The sequence below is a fragment of the Coccomyxa subellipsoidea genome (genome assembly GCF_000258705.1).
Source record: "Coccomyxa subellipsoidea C-169, whole genome shotgun sequence".
Lineage (NCBI taxonomy): Eukaryota > Viridiplantae > Chlorophyta > Trebouxiophyceae > Coccomyxaceae > Coccomyxa > Coccomyxa subellipsoidea.
Window position 1 is genome coordinate 936,673 of NW_005178036.1, and position 18,950 is coordinate 955,622.

The 18,950-nt window shown below is 52.0% G+C and overlaps 7 protein-coding genes across 7 annotated transcripts; 3 read left to right on the forward strand and 4 right to left on the reverse strand.

Moving 5' to 3' along the window:
* Positions 1-3,270: 3,270 nt before the first annotated feature.
* Positions 3,271-6,081, forward strand: COCSUDRAFT_47316 (hypothetical protein; the record flags this gene model as incomplete). The annotated part of the gene is made up of 9 exons (XM_005647981.1): positions 3,271-3,366; positions 3,472-3,573; positions 3,714-3,823; positions 3,926-4,047; positions 4,145-4,255; positions 4,357-4,466; positions 4,732-4,980; positions 5,224-5,343; positions 5,514-6,081. 9 exons carry the CDS (start codon positions 3,271-3,273, stop codon positions 5,778-5,780), a joined length of 1,287 nt encoding a protein of 428 aa, XP_005648038.1. The 3' UTR covers positions 5,781-6,081.
* Positions 6,082-6,282: 201 nt separating this feature from the next.
* COCSUDRAFT_15289 (bacterial methyltransferase) lies at positions 6,283-7,833 on the reverse strand (the record flags this gene model as incomplete). The annotated part of the gene is made up of 5 exons (XM_005647982.1): positions 6,283-6,624; positions 6,803-6,934; positions 7,058-7,243; positions 7,402-7,520; positions 7,614-7,833. Coding segments are annotated over 5 exons (999 nt in total), but the record flags the coding sequence as incomplete, so codon positions are not given.
* A 1,885-nt stretch (positions 7,834-9,718) lies between these two features.
* On the reverse strand, positions 9,719-11,566 carry COCSUDRAFT_15426 (hypothetical protein; the record flags this gene model as incomplete). Its single annotated transcript, XM_005647983.1, has 7 exons — positions 9,719-9,868; positions 9,992-10,068; positions 10,174-10,369; positions 10,669-10,863; positions 10,974-11,063; positions 11,170-11,280; positions 11,387-11,566. The coding sequence occupies 7 exons, from the start codon at positions 11,564-11,566 to the stop codon at positions 9,719-9,721; spliced, it is 999 nt and encodes a 332-aa protein (XP_005648040.1).
* A 152-nt stretch (positions 11,567-11,718) lies between these two features.
* On the reverse strand, positions 11,719-12,418 carry COCSUDRAFT_28869 (hypothetical protein; the record flags this gene model as incomplete). Its single annotated transcript, XM_005647984.1, has 3 exons — positions 12,306-12,418; positions 12,070-12,119; positions 11,719-11,848 (listed from the first exon to the last, which is right to left on the reverse strand). Coding segments are annotated over exons 1-3 (216 nt in total), but the record flags the coding sequence as incomplete, so codon positions are not given.
* A 972-nt stretch (positions 12,419-13,390) lies between these two features.
* Positions 13,391-13,841, forward strand: COCSUDRAFT_63036 (hypothetical protein; the record flags this gene model as incomplete). Its single annotated transcript, XM_005647985.1, has 3 exons — positions 13,391-13,410; positions 13,440-13,543; positions 13,660-13,841. The coding sequence occupies 3 exons, from the start codon at positions 13,391-13,393 to the stop codon at positions 13,839-13,841; spliced, it is 306 nt and encodes a 101-aa protein (XP_005648042.1).
* A 218-nt stretch (positions 13,842-14,059) lies between these two features.
* On the reverse strand, positions 14,060-15,768 carry COCSUDRAFT_15465 (alpha/beta-hydrolase; the record flags this gene model as incomplete). Its single annotated transcript, XM_005647986.1, has 5 exons — positions 14,060-14,320; positions 14,439-14,594; positions 14,753-14,957; positions 15,367-15,511; positions 15,678-15,768. Coding segments are annotated over 5 exons (858 nt in total), but the record flags the coding sequence as incomplete, so codon positions are not given.
* An 830-nt stretch (positions 15,769-16,598) lies between these two features.
* On the forward strand, positions 16,599-17,249 carry COCSUDRAFT_33090 (hypothetical protein). Its single transcript, XM_005647987.1, has one exon. It carries the CDS (start codon positions 16,764-16,766, stop codon positions 16,920-16,922), a length of 159 nt encoding a protein of 52 aa, XP_005648044.1. The 5' UTR covers positions 16,599-16,763; the 3' UTR covers positions 16,923-17,249.
* Positions 17,250-18,950: the final 1,701 nt, after the last annotated feature.

Sequence of the window (18,950 nt, forward strand, 5' to 3'; positions counted from 1 at the left end):
AGCTGTGCGGCTGTCACTGTCGCTGGTGCTCGTGCTTGCGCCTGCCTGCCTGCTCTGCGCCTGCTCCTCTGTGCGCTTCTCTGCAGCCTTGCCCTGTTGAGACATAAACGCCACTTTGTGCTCATCCCAAATGACTGTCCAGCAGTGGAGAAGGAAGTGGACAGACAGCAGGTGCTAGCCAAGCTATTTGACAAATAAATCAGTTGTGCCTCAATACGATATGTTGCCGTGTACCTGTGCAGGGTCGGAGGCAAAGCAGCACCAGGGCGGCTTGTCCTGCAGGTAGTTGAGGGCATGCACAAGCGGCAGGGCCAGGGGCAGCCCCTTCTGAGACGCGGCTGGCTTCTTTCCCTGAACGGGCCAAGGCCCGCGCCCGCTGTGCACATGCACCTTGCTCACACTCTCTTCCGGCATGCCCATACGCCGCAGCCGCTCCCTCGCGCGCTGTGTGGCCTCGTTCTCTGTCCCACGTCCAGTGCCTTAATGTGAGTCTAATTAGCTTTGTCGGCTGGCAAAGATGTGATATTCTCTCTCTCTCTCTCTCTCTCTCTCTCTCTCTCTCTCTCTCTCTCTCTCTCTCTATCTCTGTCTCTGTCTCTCTCATGAGTCCCATAGGTAACACAGCTGATTCTGTGCAACTTGTCAATTGTGTGGCACGGTGTGCATGAACGGTGCAATGCATGACTAATCACATCAAGTGCTTGGCCAGCTCCCACCAGCACCAGGATTTGAGCGACGTGGGAAGCTGTATTGCGATGGCAGCAGGAAAATGGGGAGCCTTGGGATTTTCCTCCTCACAGTTGACTCCAACTCCTTTCTCGCCCTGTCAGCTGCTTGAGGCAGGTCGCCTGATGCAACATAAATCATCTTAGCGTGTGGAACAGTCTTGAAGGGTGTCGCATGGCATGGTAATGCAAATGTAAGCGCAGCTATGGGAGATTCCCCGGTTACCAGTGGGAGACGGAGACAGAGCCTTGGCCGGCAATATACCGAATATATTTTGCTGTGAGCATGCTTGCAGAGCAGCCTTTTCTGACACCCAGAATGCCACCTTCCCTTCCTGCACAAGACAAATAAATTATATACGGTACAAGGGGAATCGAATGTAACGAGATGCAAGGAACGAGGACAAGAAATGAGCGGACCTGCATGGCCACAATGTCCTGGAATGCCACGCTGGGAGGGCCATATCTGTGGGCGAGCTCCCGCTGATCACTTATCAACCTCTGCGCGCCCAGTGGAGACTGTGCAAAGTACTCCTTTACGTCCTGTGCAGTCATCTTTGGGCCATAGCGCTCTCCAGTGAAGGCCCTGAGGCAGGCAGACTGGCGTGATCGTGTGCAGGACTTATAGTGTTGGCACAACTCCATCAATTGCCGCTGAACTTGCACGATCTGAAACTCAGAATGGTGATTACGCACTCCTCGCGTGCCGCGGCATAGACATTGCCAACAGTGATTGCTGGGACGATGCCCTCAGAGCTGCCCCTTTCTGCCATGCTGTACGTCACACTGAAGTCCAGCCGGGGGTGCATGAAGCCTGCTCTTGCTGCCGGCTGTTCTCCAGCGCCACTTTCCTCTGGCAACCCCTCTTCCATGTGTCTGCCCTCCACATGGCGCGATGGGCTGGCAGGGTGTGCTGATTCAATGCTGAACTTTGCATGCCTGTTTAATTTATTGTGGAAAGGCCTGCAGAAGACCGGTGTGTTTAGTGCAGAAAGCAAAAGTAGGCTCCTGGCCGTGGTGCTCAATAACTCTGCAGATTATGGCATGCACTTAGCCTGGTCTCCAGGAAACTACCAAAAGAAATTTTTGAGGGCAGGGAAGATGGGAAGATATATGCAGAACGCAAGAGGGTGTGGCACCCAGGTGATCTAGCAAGCACGCACCTAGTGTTGGTCCTTTCGAGGCTTAGAGTTGATGACACGAAAGCAATGTTGGATTTTCCTACTTCAAGAGTAATTCTGGGTGCCAAAGTGAGCGGCAAAGCTCTGAGATCAGGACTGCAATAGTCGATTTCGAAGTTCAATCGAGAGCCCATTTTCTATTTTTGCCTTTCACTATATCATGGATACCTCATTTTGTCATTGAGGAATGTCTCTTCTTCATGTCTACGCCGTTCTGTTTATTGAATCCGGAGAGAATGTGCTGCTTCTGTAAATAGCATGCTGGTGTCCAATCGGGGACGGCGTGCCCGACTTTCCAATGTTTTTCCTTTGGAACTTGGAAGCCAATGGGATATTACAAATCTGCTCTCGTATATGAACGTTACAATACAGGAATTATGTTTCAATCGTGAGAGCTTCTTCATAAGATGCCCATGGTAATCAAGTGTGACGTGCTTGCAACTTCCTGCTCCAGCTCATACACAAATCCCAAAGGATCCTGTAATTGTCCTCTTGAAGGTCGTAGCTTCCTTGCATCGAGTCGATGGGCTCTGAAGCCTAGGCTCCAACGCTGGACCCGTGACAGTATTGGAGATGGAGAACTGCTGGACAGGGCTCTGCCCTCAGATCTGAAGGTAAATCTCGTATTAACCTCTTAATCAAAGTCAGTGAGTTCGACGTGACTCATGCCGCTGATTTGAGCGCGTTTCCTTGGACTACAGGGCGTGATGGAAACCAGGAGATCACCTCAGGTCTTTCGTTCTCGTTGTCGGGCGTCAGCAACGACCAGCAGCACTTTACAGCCTGATGTACAGACTGAGTCTGAGGATAACATGTACGTCTGAACGCTATCGCAAAGATTTTATTTACCACCCATGGCTACACGTCATGCCTGCATTTTTCAACGGCACATAGTAAGGAATCAGTCTCTATGCCTACAAACAGGCATTTTATGGGATTTCCTTATGTCCACCCAGGCATGGACGTGGCAAGGTGGTCGTAGTGGGAGCAGGACCAGCTGGGACTTTGGCGGCAATATACCTGGCACGGCAGAACTACAATGTGGAGGTGAGATGTTGTTGCTTAGAGAGCCGCACCGGCTAATAAGTCTGAATAGCACAGCTTGTCAGTGGGGCTTCAACTGGCGTGTGCACCCATCAGGTGTATGAGCAGCGAGCAAAGCCTGACCCGGTGAATCGCAACTTGGACCGCTCCTACCACCTTGCCATGTCCCATAGAGGAATGGGCGCTGTAGAAAAGGTAGGGACACAAGCCATGCAATACGCCTCACTGTTACCATTCATTGCTTGAGCAGCATGTTGACCCGGCAACAGACTTCAGATCGCCTGGCATCAAAGTTATTTGCATGCAAGGTGGGTGTGGACATGAGTCGCTTCCGAGAGTTTCCCTATCGGGGCAGCCTGCTGCAGCTTCAGAACGGCGCAGTGCAGGAGGTTTTCCACGAGCCCATCAGCGCCAAGGTGATGCTCCTGAAGCCAGGAGCGCCGCCATTACATTCCAGTAGTTCGCATGCATCTAATTGGCCACTTTTATTGGCAATGTAAGAAGGGTGAATCACTTGACAGGTGCTGGTCGAGCGCATGGAGCTGGTGCTGCACATTGTGAACGAGGCAGCTCGTCTGGTGCCCTCAGGCCGCATCACCTTCCACTGGTCACATGCCTGCAAGGTATAACTTGGCCCCGCTGATCTCTGGTATCTCGTTTTGAATTCCCGAATTGCATTGCCTGTTAATTGGGCGTGCATATGTACAGCACATTACACTGAATACTTGCTGTGCATCATGTCACTGCTGGGGTGTAACTGCAGGAGGTGAATGTGAAGGGTCAGCAAGCAATCTTTACAGATGAATCTGGGAATGCAGTGCATGTGAACTACGATCTGCTTGTGGGTGCAGACGGGGTGAACAGCAAAGTCAGGTATGCACTGAACTGAATTGATGGCGTACTTGAAGATCATCCTGCAGTCCATTTGTATTGAACAACTTACGCAGATCTCATACCTCCCCTGTGGTGCTGCAGGGCAGAGCTGCAAAGACAGATCGCTGGTTTCCGGCAGGAATGGTTCGGGAAAATGCACCGCATCGACAAGTTCTTTCACCGCGTCAAACCCCCAGCAGGCACCCATCTGGACACCCACAGAGGTGTGTTGTGCATGAAACATAAAGATACAGCAGTTTCACAATTATTGCAGTTTCTTAAGTATTAAGAGGGCCAGCTATTGAGAGCCTCCTGATGCAGGGGAATTGGATGATTCAGCCACTGTCCTGCGCTTTTACTACATTGACAGCCCTCCGCCGCTCTCCGTTGGCCTCTTCTTCATCCATAACCATGCAGATGGCAGCTACTCAGGTGGGAGGATGCACCCGTACCCTCTTTGCACGTACACACGACGCCGGATGCCACTAAAAATTTATATTGCAAGACCCCTCTGCTCAGGAAACGGCTTGCAGGCGGCATCTCTTTCACACGGGCGGACTACACGGATGAGGGCAGTGGCGGCAGCCTCAAGACAGCAGAGGACTTTGAGGCGGCGATGCGCGGCTTGACCATGTACCCAGAGGTGCGGCCATGCTTGAGCTTGCTGCAGATTCCCTGCTGCAATCAGCATGAGGGTGTTCACAAGTGCATTCCCTGAGGATCACCAGACAGGAGCAGTGACGTGCATTCCTCTGAACCCTAAGGCCTCAGATGACCTATTATGTGGGGCACCCGATTACATGACGTTCAGTGACATGGCCTGGGCCGGCATGCATGCATGCATGCATGCTGCACTCAGTGGCGCTATTGCTTGCGCACTCACCAACAGGATCTTGGCTGTGGGGCAGGCGATGAGGCGGGAGATGGCGGGTCAGTTTGCGGAGCGGCCGTGGTACACGAGCGGGAGCACGCTGGTGCTGTCGCGGCTGACGGCGCCGCGCGCCGTGCTGCTGGGTGACGCCGCGCACGCCGTCTCCGCTGCCTTCGGCCAGGGTGTCAACTCCGCGCTCGAGGCGCGCCTCCGTCCCTCCCCTGCCACATGGTCCTTCTCACACGCGCTCATCATGCGCTGGGAAGACCTGCTAATGTCTGGCAGTGTGCAGAGGGACAATGCAACTGCAAGAATGATCGGCACTGCACCAATTGGGTGCAGTAATTGCCCCATCTCTTTCGTGTCACTGTGTGACAGCGGGTCCTCAAATGCCAGCTGCAGTGCCAATTACAGTAGCGGAATGCTCAGCTGCTCTGGCTTGCCAAAGATCACCTGGAGGATTCAGAGAGAACAAGGGAGTATTGGAGATCAGGGCGGAGCATGAGGCCATGATTTTGGCGGTGTGCAGGATTGTGCGGTGCTGGGGGACATTGTGTCGGCGGCCCCTGATGATCTGGACTGCGCCCTAGAACGCTATGAGAGGCAGCGCAAGCCAGACGCGCACGCACTGGCCACCATGGACCACCAGGTGCGCAGCATTTGCCACCTGTTTGCCACCCCATCTCCATAAAGGGAATGGCTTTGCAGCAAGTCTGTGCAATAATGTGCGGGCTTGATGGATATTTGCTTCGTCAACAATAGCTGTGATCATTGACAATGAAGGGAGGTCTTGAGCAGGCATATTGTGCCTCTATACAGGCGGAGGCGTTTGCAGGCTTCAGGGGGAAGTGGAATTTGAGCTACTGGATCTTCCAGACACACCTTGCAGTGAACGGGTGGCACCACCGCACATGGCCGCAGCACTTTGGCGACCCAAACCTTGTCCCCATGATGACGATTCAGCGCTCGCCCTATTCTGCCATCTACAACCGCATCAAGCGACCCTTCTTCATCATCTTGATCTCTGTCCTGGTGGCTCTGCTGTCCATTGCCACCAAGCTGCTTCGCGTGCTGGCAGCCCGATAGAGGGAAGATATAGCACAGAGGAATGGCTGTACGGATGATCTCATGCCCTGAGAATTGCAGCTGTACTGTGTGCTTTAAAGGATTGTCGTAGAGTAGATGGATTGTACTGGTTGTTCTTGGGAGAAAACTTGGCATGCATGAGACTTTGTATTTTTGTACCAATGAATATGAGTAAGACTGGCTGCTTGTGCATATATTGGAATGTTGTGCACTGTGACTTGACTCGCCTCTTTGTATGATCAACGAAGCTAGACAGCCATGCGCAACCTTAGGGCAGGTGGGTTTAAAAAGATGAGCCGAGAAATTAGCAGCGCTAGCGCTATGCATTTTGCATTTTTATTACAATGAGCAATACTTTCTAAACTGGCAAGATATATCCGCCTGCATGACTATGATTCCAAGCACCTCAACTGTTCACATCCGTTCACAGACGCTTGTCCTTGATGATTTGCTTGCTGAATGCTGCCGTACAAAACAATATATTAAAAGTCAATGCCTGATATCACAACTTCTCCAGAACTCTGAGCTTGGCAGAGCGACTGCGAGGATTGGAGGCAGCCTCCTGTTCCTGGGCCAGCAGAGGCCGCTTGGTGATGATCCGCGCAACTGCTGGCCGCACATCACTGGCACCAGACATGCTGTCCAGCTGCCACCTGGGCCCATGCTGCTCATCTTCCGGAGTGGCCCTCCCAGCCGCTCTCAAAAACGCCCACTTCACCGCCCTGTCCTCCAGTGAGTGGAAAGAGATGATCGCTAGGCGCCCCCCTGGCTCCAGCGCTTCAATTGCATCCGGGATGGCCGCCTCCAAAGCGCCCAGCTCGTCGTTCACAGCAATCCGCAAGGCCTGCATGCAATCGCACAGCTATAGCTCAGGTGGCCTGACTCAGACTGGCATGTGGGATGAGCGGACTAAGTCGTCATAGTGGGACGAGCGAGCCGCATAGAGTTCCTGGAAGGCAGATCGGGCGCCTCATGACCCATGCGTGCCATGCAGTATCCTGCACAGCCCAGAGTCAGCGCACCTGAAACACACGCGTGGCTGGGTGTATTTGTTTGCCGCCAGACTGCCGCCGCCCTGTCCCCCTGCTCCTCCCCTGGAAGCCGATCGCTGCTGCCAGCTGCAGTGTCGTCCGTATTGGCTTCTCCTCCCGCACCTACAGGCACACCATACAAATATTAATCACCTTACCACCAAATTTTGGAGGTTACTTTGGTCATGAGAAGCACATTGTGGCTTGTCATTGGGCAGGGACCCAGAGATTGCTGGGGCAGGTCACCTCGACAATTTTGTGTGCGATGTGGCGCCAGGCGCGCTCCTCGCCATACTCTTTGAAGATGCGCCCCAGGGCCGCTTCGGACCAGCAGTTGACGATCTCCTCAGCGCTGCTGACCGCTGAGGGGCCCATGCGCATGTCCAACGGCCCATCCTGGGCGAAGCTGAAGCCCCGCTCTGCAGTGTCCACCTGTGCATGGATTCATGCTGTGAAGCATGAAGGCTGCGAAGCCTGCTGGCTGGCATTTTGAAATCAAAATAAGTGCTGGGCAGGCTTGACATCAAGTGTGATTTCTTCTATTCTAGCATGGGCGACATGCGAGCATATCACAGAGACAAATCGGTCACTTTGGTGGGCCATCTTGCCTGCATGGAAGACATCCCAAGATCTAACAAAATGCCGCTGACGGCGCCAGCCGCTTCTCCCCCTTCCGCATCTCTCAGGTGCTGGCTGATCCCCCTGAAGTCTCCCTGTACAGAATGAACATGTCGCCAATTGGAGGTGCACGATTAAAGGTGAGACACTCACCGTGAGAGGGCAACACGAGCCGTCACTTAACGCACCAGCACTTGCTGGAGCTTGACACCACTGTTTGCACCCACTTTTGCCTGCTCCAAGCGCTTTTGCGCGATTGCATGGGCGATAGGGTCTTTGTCGATGCCAATCAGCAGCTGCATGTCTGGGTGCTGGGACAGGACAGCTGCTGAATGACCTCCAGCTCCTAGCGTGCCATCCACAAAAGTGCGCATGGGCCTTCCCCGAAATGCAAGCAGCACCTGCAGGGAAGCTATTTGCCTGAGATTTCATATCCAGGATTGCACGGGCTGGAAGGGAGCTGGATTCAGTAATGGTGCCATCAAGTCATTTGGAAGGACAGACCTCATCAAGAAGGACAGGGACGTGTGATACTTCATCATCCGTATCGCTTGTAGAAGCTCCATTCTGACTGTTCTGTCGATCATCGAGTGCTTGATGGTCGGATACCGGTAGTGATCTAGCGGCACCAGAGTCTGCAATATCACTGGCTGCGTGGTGGCGACATCTTGAATGTTGAGTGAATCGTTTCAACAAAGGTGCACACAAACGAGATTGTGGATGAAATTCTCGCTGTCCTGTGCCTCGCTTGAAGGAGCTGCAGCAGATTGAAGGGATCTGGGTGTGCAGGGCTAAAGCACTCTGAACGCAATGTCCAAGCCTCATAAGACCGGCTAGGGGCTTGACACGAATTCTCAGAGCACGAGAACGTTCGAAATCAGCCGTGAAGCGATCAGGTTCGAAGTAATGAAGCCCAACGTGCATGTGCCACCATGTGCAATCACATGCCATTCTGAGGAAGGATTTTCAAGCTGTTACTGTCTGCACATTGCCATGGGGATCAAGCACATTGGTCTGTCAAACCTCACAAAGCACTACCAGTCACACAGTGGTTATTGGAGCATCAACAGCTGCCGGACTTGTCGGCCACGGCGGCTCAGAAGGCTTCCATGATGGTTCAGTCACTGACCATATACATGGTGACTACACCAGGAATGCATGTCCTCGCAGCCGTCAACAATCAAGAGCTGCCACCATCATCATGCAAGGCATGCTCAAACAATACACTTGCTTACACTGAGCTCACTCTCACACACAAAATGGGCCGACCATGATGATGAATTGTAAAAGTATCATGCACCGTGGGGTGACCATGTTGGGAGATATTCACTGCTTCACAAAGAAGGCCTTCACGTAATACTGGTAAGTTTGCTTGTAGTAATACACCTATCTGCCGGACAATTCCACGCTCCTTATGACGAGCCATTCGTGCTGTTGCCCTTGGATGGTGGAGCGTCCGGCACCTGCCAAACATCTTCAAACCTCAAGCGCCATAACAATACGGTATACAAGCGTTTTGAATATATTTCGGCAGTGGTAAAGGATGGACACGAGCAATGAGGTTGCGAAAGCAGGCCCAGACATGCACCTTGGGGGAGTCCTCCTTGGTCTGTGTGGTTGTGGGCGCCCTGGACTGCAAGTCACCACCACCCTGCTGCCTCTCTGAGAGCCGGGAAGCCTTCTTTGCCGCCTCCTGCGCCTTCAGGGCCCTGGCATGTGCACACAGAGAACCGATGAGGCCCTTCCTCGACAGCACACACAGACAAACACCAAAGGAGAGCATAACCGAGCGGCATGTTCGAGCGCAAATACAAGATAAATCACACGGCTAGGCAGAGGGTCACATGAACTTATCGCCCTTCTTCTTGCCGCGGCTGCCCTGCTTGGGGGCCTCGCTCCTGGCAGCAGGCTGCTCAGGAGTCACGTCAATCACATCGCCGCTGCTTGAGGCCCTGGGAGACCGGCGCGCATTCAAGTCCTTTCCTGCGCGCAACAAAGCCTATGCGCTTACACCCACACAGTGCCCATGCTGCTGGACCTGCTACTGGGACACTTGCTGTTTGCCAGTCTGTCTCCCAGGTCCTGTGGTCAAGGACTGGGCTGCAACTGCTAGCATGGAAACTTTTGCAGGCCTCAAGAGATATGGCTGTAAGACGCAGTGTGGGTTGTGTGAGCTGAGGTTGTCGGCAGCCGCACACATGCAGCGTGGCTGCGCGTACTAACCCAGCAGTCACTCTTGCAAACGCGTATACCGCGCACGAGGGGCTTGCTCTGTCGTGAGCGGTAATATTATTTGCACGGCGCCGATGCAGCTAAGGAGAAGGGACACCCAGTCTCACCTGTGGGCCGCAGGTCCTCTACACTACTCCTCGCGTTGACGACGGTGCCTGTGCCTGCAGACGCCAGGGCCGGCGGCTGTATGGTCTTCTTGAGCCATAACTGCAGCAGCAATAAATTAATCTTGATGGCCGGCCCTTATTGCCAAAGTCACAGCTGCGCAGGTGCAACAAAGATGCAATGACATGCTCCGCGGCAATCAGCTAAAGAACAGAAAGAGCACACCTGCTGTGCTGTGCTGAGGACATTGTTGATGAACCAGTAGATGGTCAGACCAGATGGGACGTTGAGGGAAAACCAGCCTGCACATATGCGCAGCACGCCGTCAGCAAACCATAGCACAATGTAGCAACACTGTGAATTTCCGTTTGCCCAGATATATGTAGAGAGGGAGTTCAAATACCCACCGATCATGAGGGGCAAGAATTTGAGGATCCACTGTGCTGACTGCTGGGAGGGATCCTCAGACGGCGGGCTGATGATCTTTTGTGACACGTACTGCGACACGATCAGCAGCACTGGCAGGACGAGGTAGGCCGAGGCATCGTGCCACCCGATGGGAGGTGCTCCATTCACCAGAGGGAAGAGCCAGCTTCCTGCGCCCTGGCAAATTGCAGGATATTCTCAGTGAGACATCGATTGTCCCGCCTTGGTCACAGCGGACCCTTCAGGTGAGAGATGTAAAAGGAAATGTCCCGGGCCTAAGGTTGTTCATGTGCGGATGGGCAGCCACACTGCACCGTAGGATGGCCACAGGTGGCGTTCTATCTAGCAAAGACCTTCAAATACCCCAGCGCGAGAACTAAGAACTCGCCCTGGGGCCCTGGCTCTGCAATCTTGATATATCAGCTTGTCAACAAGGGCTTCCACTTCAAATAGACAGCGTGGAAAGCCTTGCTCACCGCTTTCTGCGCGGCAAGGGTGGTGGGCCCAGCAAGGGAAGGGATCCAAAAGAAGCCCTCTGAGAGTAGCCCCTCGTCTGCCACATTGGAGAGCGCTCTGTAGAGCCCAATCCAGACTGGCAGAGTGATGAGCGTGGGCAGGCAGCCAGCCAGAGGGTTGACCTTTGCTTCTTGGTACAGCTTTGCAACCTCGATCTGGAACCCCGCACACAATTAGGCTTCTGTTTGCTCAGGCATGTGTTCACATGCCAAGAGCGCGAACAACAGCTCGGTTTGAAATCGAAATCAGTGCTGTCTCAAATCACCTGTGCCTCCTGTGGGTCCCTGCCCTTGTACTTCTCCTGGATTTCCTTCACCCGCGGCTGCAGCGCCTGAATGGCCACTGTGCTCTCCACCTGGTAATGCACATCACATTGACTCAGTTCAATAAATTTAAGGACCGACGCTCAGAGAGAGGAGCATGCATTTAAGGGACACTCTCAGTGAGGGAGAGGGTCTTACCTGTTTCTTTGAGAGCGGGAAGGTCAAAGCCTTAACGAAGATTGTCAAAAGAATGATGGAGAATCCATAAGAATAAGGCACATGCAGCTTGTCCAGCCCAGTGTCCAGGACCTGTACCAGAAGTTATCATGCTCAGGATGCTTCCAGATACAGCACAAGCGTCCTCCATTATACTCAAGCGCTGCTTTGAGAGAAAGCAGGAGACAGAGACGGCTACCTTCAAAACGGTCTCAAAAGGCCCTGTGAAGAAGCCAAACCATCCATTGTCCCGCTGCACCGCTTCTGCAGCTGCATCTGTGGCTGATTGCACAGCTGTAGCTGAGGATACGATTGCATCTGCAGCCTTATCACCCACCGCTTGTGCTGCAGAGGATGCAGCTGTGTCTGCTAGTGTCATGAGTGACACTGTCAGCTTGGCCGCAATCTGGTCCAGAGCTGAAGGCGCTCTGCATGAATGAAACAAATATCAAAGACATGGCTCTGGAGTGACTGAAAGGCGCTGCTCAGGATTAAACATGGTAGCACACAGGTTCAGGCCAGGATGTTCACCCAGCAGCTGCCCCGCTCATAGCCTCAGCAGCATGCAGCAGTGGGCCCTCAAATCCATGGAGGGAAGACTGCACGCCCACTGGATGCCTGCATCTTCTGTTGGGCAAAGATACAAATCTGCTGTGTGATCCTGCACAGGTTGTGCACAGTCAGCACAGATAGAAACCATGCACTTCATGGGGAACCAAGAAATCGAGAGAAAACTGTCCTTTGTGTCGTACCAGAACGATTTCGACATACATGCCGACATTTCGCAAGCACAACGCCAGCACAGTACAAGCACAGCAACAGTCCTGCGAATGCCAGCACATGCCTAGACCTCAAAGCAAAGTAGACATCGGACTTGAGTACCTGATGACTTTAAAAAGCTTGAGGAAAGTGGCCTGAGGAACTCCGTATTCCTGGATGACCATACCAAAATTGTCAGAGTTCTGTGCAGCCCTTGCCGACACGCACCAAAGAGGAAGACTAGCACAAAAATGAATCATAATTCCCGGTGGCTTGTAGTGGTAGCTGATTATAAGGCTACAATACACAAAGCAGACGGCAGAGCGCATACGGATCGCAGTTGTGACAGGACAGCTCACCTCAAGGATTGAGGCCCGCAGGTGCACGAGATAGCCATCAGAAAGTCAACTCTTACGTTGAATGTTTTGTGCAATAAACAGAATAAAACTGATCGCGACCTGGTGCAGACTCATGCGCTTTGAGCAAAAGATGAAAGAGCATTCGGCTGCTTTGCCTGCAAGTGTTGCCCCAAAGTACTGGAGCGATTGGGTGACTGGATGTGGATGAGGCGCAGCAGTGTGGACGCAGCATTTCATACATTGGCCGTTTTTCCGCCTTTGTCGGTAAATTAACTTCTAATTTATGCTGGAATGCGTGCGTACTACTTGTTAGAAATACTCCTTCAAGTTTGTGTGTTGTCATCGCACTCGCATATTTACTATCAGTGATCAAAAAAGAATCTAATGCAGCGCTCTGTGAATAATTTAAATACCAGTATACCATCAATATCAGGCAGATTCGAGGGTCCACACCGGCTGCACCAAAGTTGGACAGCACTGAAAGGCAAAGCAGTATTTCAGCACAAGTCTCACACACGAGCAAGGTACGACTGATGAAGAGCCCTTCATTGACACCCAGTAGTTTCAAGATATTTGTAGGTCCAACATGCAAAAGGGCTGACCGCTGAATGGGTATGTGCAGGCCATCGGATCGCCAGTTTTCTGTCATATCAGCAGCATCCCAGCGATCGTCTTTGACATTCAGGCAAAGATGGCTCTCGGCACAGCATGATATAAATGAGAAAGTTGGGCAGCTGCGATCATGGTTCCTGTGAGTTTCCTTCACGCTTCCTGGGGCTAGCTGTGGCCCACAGAGCTCAACCTTGGACACTTGTGAAATGTGGCTGAGCTTCAGACTGCCAGGCTTATTTGGTCAGAAGGACATTCTATGTAGGGAACCCATGACCTGTGTGCATGCAGGTCATTGCCACCAATCGTTGCGGTGCTGAACATCATTGCCATGATCCGGCACTTCATGGATCCATATGTGCAAAAATATCAAGCAATCACAGACAACATTGACGCATGGTGGGGAGTGAGGAAAGAAAGGTACCTCCATTCCCTAGTTGTCCTCCTTGTGAATGACTTCAATGTCTTGCTTCTCCATGGAACTGCCGGGCGCTGGGTGATAAAAGTGCATGCTGCTTTGTGCAGGTACCGTGAGTTCATTGGGGAGGAGACAAAGAGGAAATGGCAATGGCAGCGGCGCAATGAGGAAGAAGCCAAGTTCTGGGCGGGCATCGTGCAGGGCATCATAGGTCAGTACTGCCCATTTGCCTGTAGATTGAGGGCTTTTCGTGTACCAACATGTATTGCCTGAGCTTGGCAGTCAAATTTGATCTTCTGGGGCATGACATTGGCTTCTGCAATGCAGGCATCCTGGTCACGATCTTGTGGGAAACCATCACCCCTGTCAGCTTTGTCATCGCTGTGCTGCCGCCGCTGTGGGTGGCCTGGGCGCTCAATGGCAACATCTTCAAGTCCCCCATTTTCTACACGCTGCTTCTGATGTTTCCCCTCAAATTCCCTATTGGCTATTCCATCCGATGGATCTAGAGATTCCGGAGTAGAGCTGCAAGCCCTCCTATTGAGTGAGTGGGGGTATGTTGCATAGCTGCCACAATTGGTATGTCTTATACAGTATGTTTGGCTTTCCCTGAGCAGTGTAAGGAATGCTGTTGATACTGGCGGCCTCTCTAGCTCCGCTGAGTTTTGTAAGTCATTGCATCTGTCATCTTTTTTACCCGCAATGCTTGATGAGTCTCATGAGGTGATTAAACGGCTGTTCCTACGAGCAGATGCTGGTCCAAGAAAGCATCAATCTGTGCATCCAGACCATGGGAGACAGAATGGCCCAGACCCTCCTCAAAGTACACTTGGAAGTGATTCAGAGCCCCTGCTGCTTCATAAGCATCTCTGGTCTGCTGGACGGCTTCCTCTAGGCCCCTGATAGGGCATCTTGGATCAAGCTCGCCATTGGCTATCAGAAATGGTCGAGGAGCTAGGCAGGGCAGCGAGTGCGGCGCATCAAACCCCTGGCAAGACAACACTTGCATTAGATCCGAGGCATTGTGCGTCAGAAGAATGCACAAAGTGGAACAATGCACAAGAGAAGGCATGGCCTCAGAAAAGCAGATTCAAGTATAGGCTCACCTCCAGCAAACCAGGCATGATGCGATTCCACACAGTCCTCACAACTTCGGCGTCCACAGCCGGCTTTCCCAAGTCAGAAGCAGCCGCAGCAAATACACGGGGGATGGTGCCAACGCGCGCATGCCAGCTGTCATTCTCAACAGCCCATCCGAAGTTCTGCCAAGTGCACAGAGAAGTGATGTATCTCACCACATGCAGCGTTAACAATTCTGCTGACCTCCAAGTATGTGAACAGAGAGCAATGACACCAGGTCAATTATTCTGCCACGAGCCCCTTCTCTGTGTCCTCTTTTGGGTGTGCTAGTGCCTCGCACCTGCACACCGATCATTGGCGCAGCCACAGCAATTCGTTCATCCAGGGCGGCAGTGAGCCAGGAGTGCATGCCCCCCAAGCTGATCCCAGTCATTCCGATCCTGCTGCTGTCTGTGTCGGGTCGCGTCTCCAGGTAATCCAGCAGAATAATCAAGTCCCACACATTGTCCAGCAGAAACGGCCGCTCCTTCCCATCCCTCCATGCCCTGCAAGCAACCCACTGGTGTGAATTATATTTCATTTGAAATGTAGGGAGTTAGGACTGCATCTCCACAGTCTCTTGTTTTGGCGCCTGGGGCTGACCTTCACTCCTGCCTGTCTGTAGGTGTGCCCCAACCCTCAACTAGCCATATTTTTGTGCACGTATCCATTAAGGTCATGTAGTGCTCCTGGGCCAGGGGATCATTGTATTGCTGCATAATGTGCACTTGCGCAGTAGCCCTTCCTCTTATCTCCCTGGCGCTCGCACTGCGTTGATGTCTGCATACCTCATTCGCTAATTCAAGTTCAAATTCACAAGCACTACTGCTAACAAGTCCTCAAAGTCCCTGGTGATGCAGCTGCCGCGCTCAGGATGAAAAAGTCGGAATGTCCTCTTGCCACTACATCGCGCACCTCACCAGGGCGTCCTCATAGCAGTGGCGACCAGCTTGGCCGGGCAAAGAGCGGCGACCGTGATAGCGGCAGTCGATGGCTGCTGTCAGGTAGCCGCGCTGCGCTGCCAGCTCCATCCTGCCATGCATTTGCTCCAAGTTGCCTCCTGCCATGCAGCAATATGTCATCCATGCCACAGCACATCTGCAGTTTGTGCAGCGCTAACTAGGGTTGGTCAGCATGGTCAGGATGTGTTAGAAGGGAATGATCTGGTCATGCAACATATTGAGCAGTGCCAGGTGTGCAGAAGTTGGGGGAGCATGTGCCCATACCTGTGGCATGCAGATAAATAATGACGGGAAGTCGGCTCGAAGCAGACACCGGTTTGACGATGCGCAACGGGACCCATGCCTGTGAGCTTTCTGCCTCTTCTGACCTGTACTCGAGCTCCTCCACGTGATACTCTGAGTCAACACAGCCACAGCTGTCAGCACTGGCGAGGGATTGCTTGGTTTGGTCTGAAGTATTCTGTCATTAGAGACAAAGATAGGTCGTTCACCTTGAGAAGAGGGCACAGAAAAATTGTCGTCATCCCGAATCGGGAACGTTGCATTACTTTGAGGAATTCTATCCTCTTGGGGCCTCTTTGCCTTTCTCACCTGGTCCCACAGCAAAAATGTGAGTACTCTTTCTTGGCATATTGAGAGGTGATGAAAAGCGTGAAGCAGGAGCAGCAAAGGCTTGGAAAACTTGAGCCCACCTGCAATGCTGGTTTTGTGCGCCCACGAGACACTGCTTCGTGCAGGATCGTACGCATGCGCTGCTGCCTCGTGAGCAGATGTGCTGCAGGCATGACTCGATCCTGTCGATGACGTTGAATGTTCCTGGCCACAAATAGACAAAGAGAACACCTTTTCAGAAGTTAATGGCTGAGTCTTCGAGTAGATATCTATAAGGAAACCGGTCCAAGAAACGAATGAGTACTTTTCTACAGGACTAAAACGTGGAGATCGTTTGTGAAGAGAATTGAAGAGATCTCTTAAACCAAGTCAAACACGATATCAGTGTACGAAATAATACAATGAAAGCCGGATCTGTCTTAAGTTGCTCAAGGATCTGTCACTCTCACAACAGGGGTCTTCAGATCCCTGTGAACATGAAACCCTCACGAGATATATATATCGATCGTTCGCGCAGTTTCCATCAATGCTCAATGCAGTGCTTCAATCACTGTCGTTGCAAGCGGCAAGGCACAGACATGATGAATATTAAGCATCGATGAGCTCGCAATGCGAGCGATGATTATTATATAGTTTTCAAACTGACTTGTCTGCTGCAGCCCTGGTAATACTGTACAGTGATTCGCAATAGTTGGTGTTGTGGGGCCATCAGCCGCCATTGATTAGTTTTAGCCAAATATGAGGGGCAACCCGATGATTACAAAAACTGAACGAGGGGGTATTGGATGTATGAGGGCCAACGATGGTGGTCTCACAACCCACAAGTCTGTTTCAATAGTTGCCCTCTTGTTCGTCAGTATTTTGCTCTTCTCCTGCCAGCTTATCACCAGGTGGTGAGCGGCGTTCACCAGTGAAGAGATTTAAAAGGCCGATCTGAGCCCTTACAGGCGGTAGCAGAACCTGCTACTTTTGATGATTCCAATCTGAGAAGGCGAAAGTCTGAGGTGGAGGGAGTAGAGTACTTTGCATGAATGAGGTGCAGGCGACTATTGAGAAATGGCCGATGATGACCAGATTGATCTCCCTAGCAGAACTTCTGCTCTGAGGGTTCTTACACTTGATCTGAGGGCCTTCTACAATTCATTACCTAGAAAATTTATAATTCCATTGACAACCTGGAAAAGTTTCCTGCCTTAATCAGCCTGTAATGTTATCATTCGGTTCTGTTGCCTGCTTGGCAGCCTTTGCTCGTGCCCTTTTCTTCTCCCTCTTGGTCTTCTCTTTTGCTCTGTGCTCAGCATCATCCATGTGTTGCTGCTTCTGGCGCAGCTTCTTGGCCCTTTTCCTTGCTCTTCTCTCTTCCTCTGAAAGCCCTGCCTCCTCGTTGGATCTGTGCGTATCCAGATTCTCACTGCCCTCCCCAGATCCAGTAGCTATCACACGGTCACCTACAGGTTGCTCTGAAGGTTTGCTGCTTGGGCCGTCTCGACGCTCCTCATGTTTCTGCTTCCCTGCAGCCATATTCCGCTTGGCAGGAGCCAGAGAGCTGACTGCTTTGAAAGCTCGCAGCACCCTTGTGACTGTGCCCACAGGACGCCTGTCATCCAAGCCGCTGCCACTGCTCTCAGGCAATGCAATGTTCTTTTGTGCGGCCAGCGCCGCCGACGCCGCATGCTGCAGGATGGACTCTCCGTCCACAGCTGCAGCCTCTGCCTTCCTCAACAGCTGCGCCGAATTGCAGGAGACACCTTATGATCTGCAGGATCCTTTTAATTGACTTTCAGGACTCCAGTGGCGGCCACAGCAACTGGGAGACTAGGAACCATGTACTTTTCCTGCATTACAAGGATTCGGCACAAGCATCTTCACCTCCGTCTCATCCTCATCATTGACTGGTGGCCTGCCATGGCCAATTCGTTGAAGAGGTGCCTTGTGCTGCTGGGGCTGCAGCTTGCGATTAATTCCTTGTGCCTTAAACTTTGCCGTTCGGGGAGTCGTTTTGAAGAGCTGGACCTTGCTGCTGCAGCACATTGAACAGAATATTGACACTGGGACAGAGCAGAACAAGCATCCATTGACAAGGCAATAGCGCTGAAATGCACACCTGTCTTCATCCTCGGCGGGAGTGGGAGTGTTCTGCAGGACAGCAAAAGTACCCAACTTCTGCTCAAAAGCGCTGTCAAGCCGCTGCTCTAAGGCTTTCCGGAGCTGTCACATTTGATAGCAGCAATTCAGAAACAAAAAGACATGATAGAGTTTGAATATTTCACATGGAGCAGGCACTTGGGGAGCAAAGGGAAGCACTGCAAGGAGGCAAGGACCTCACCGTTTGCTGGAAATGCTCTGGCAAAGACTCTTCCCCTTCCTCTGCAGTATTTGTGGCTTTTGTAGTTCTTCCTTGTCTTCCTCCATCAATCTGGGGTGCAATATTGGTATCAGCTTGTTTCTAGTACACGGGTCGATCTGCCTTGCTATATCACAGAATCGAGACGTCTTGTCCATATCTATTTCTGTTTGATGGTGATGCTGGACCTTCGAGGATTTGTGCCCACGTTTCTTCGTTAGATCTTCAAAGCTGACAGCGACAGCTTTAAATGCTGCAAGGTCTTCCTCGTCTGATGATGTTTCGAATTGACGGTGGTTGATGCCCATCTTGTACGATAATGAAACAAATTCTGATGGATCATCTGTTCATGTGAGAGGCATTTTTGGGCCCTGCAGTGCGACTCTTGTACTAAACGACAAGCTTTGTTTCGACTGTCCTGAGACACCTTTCCCAACTTTCAAAGCTGAGTGGAACGAGGGAACCTATCAGACATTACTTATTGCCAAGGAGATTGACAAAGAGGAGAGGGGGCGAATGACTCGTAGGAACCTGGAGGTAAGCAAGAACACGGTGTTCCCATCTCCCCCAAAGGACATGCA

Coding starts and splice junctions, on each gene's coding strand:
- COCSUDRAFT_33090 (XM_005647987.1), top strand. CDS start 16,764: ATGAGGGGCAACCCGATGATTACAAAAACTGAACGAGGGGGTATTGGA.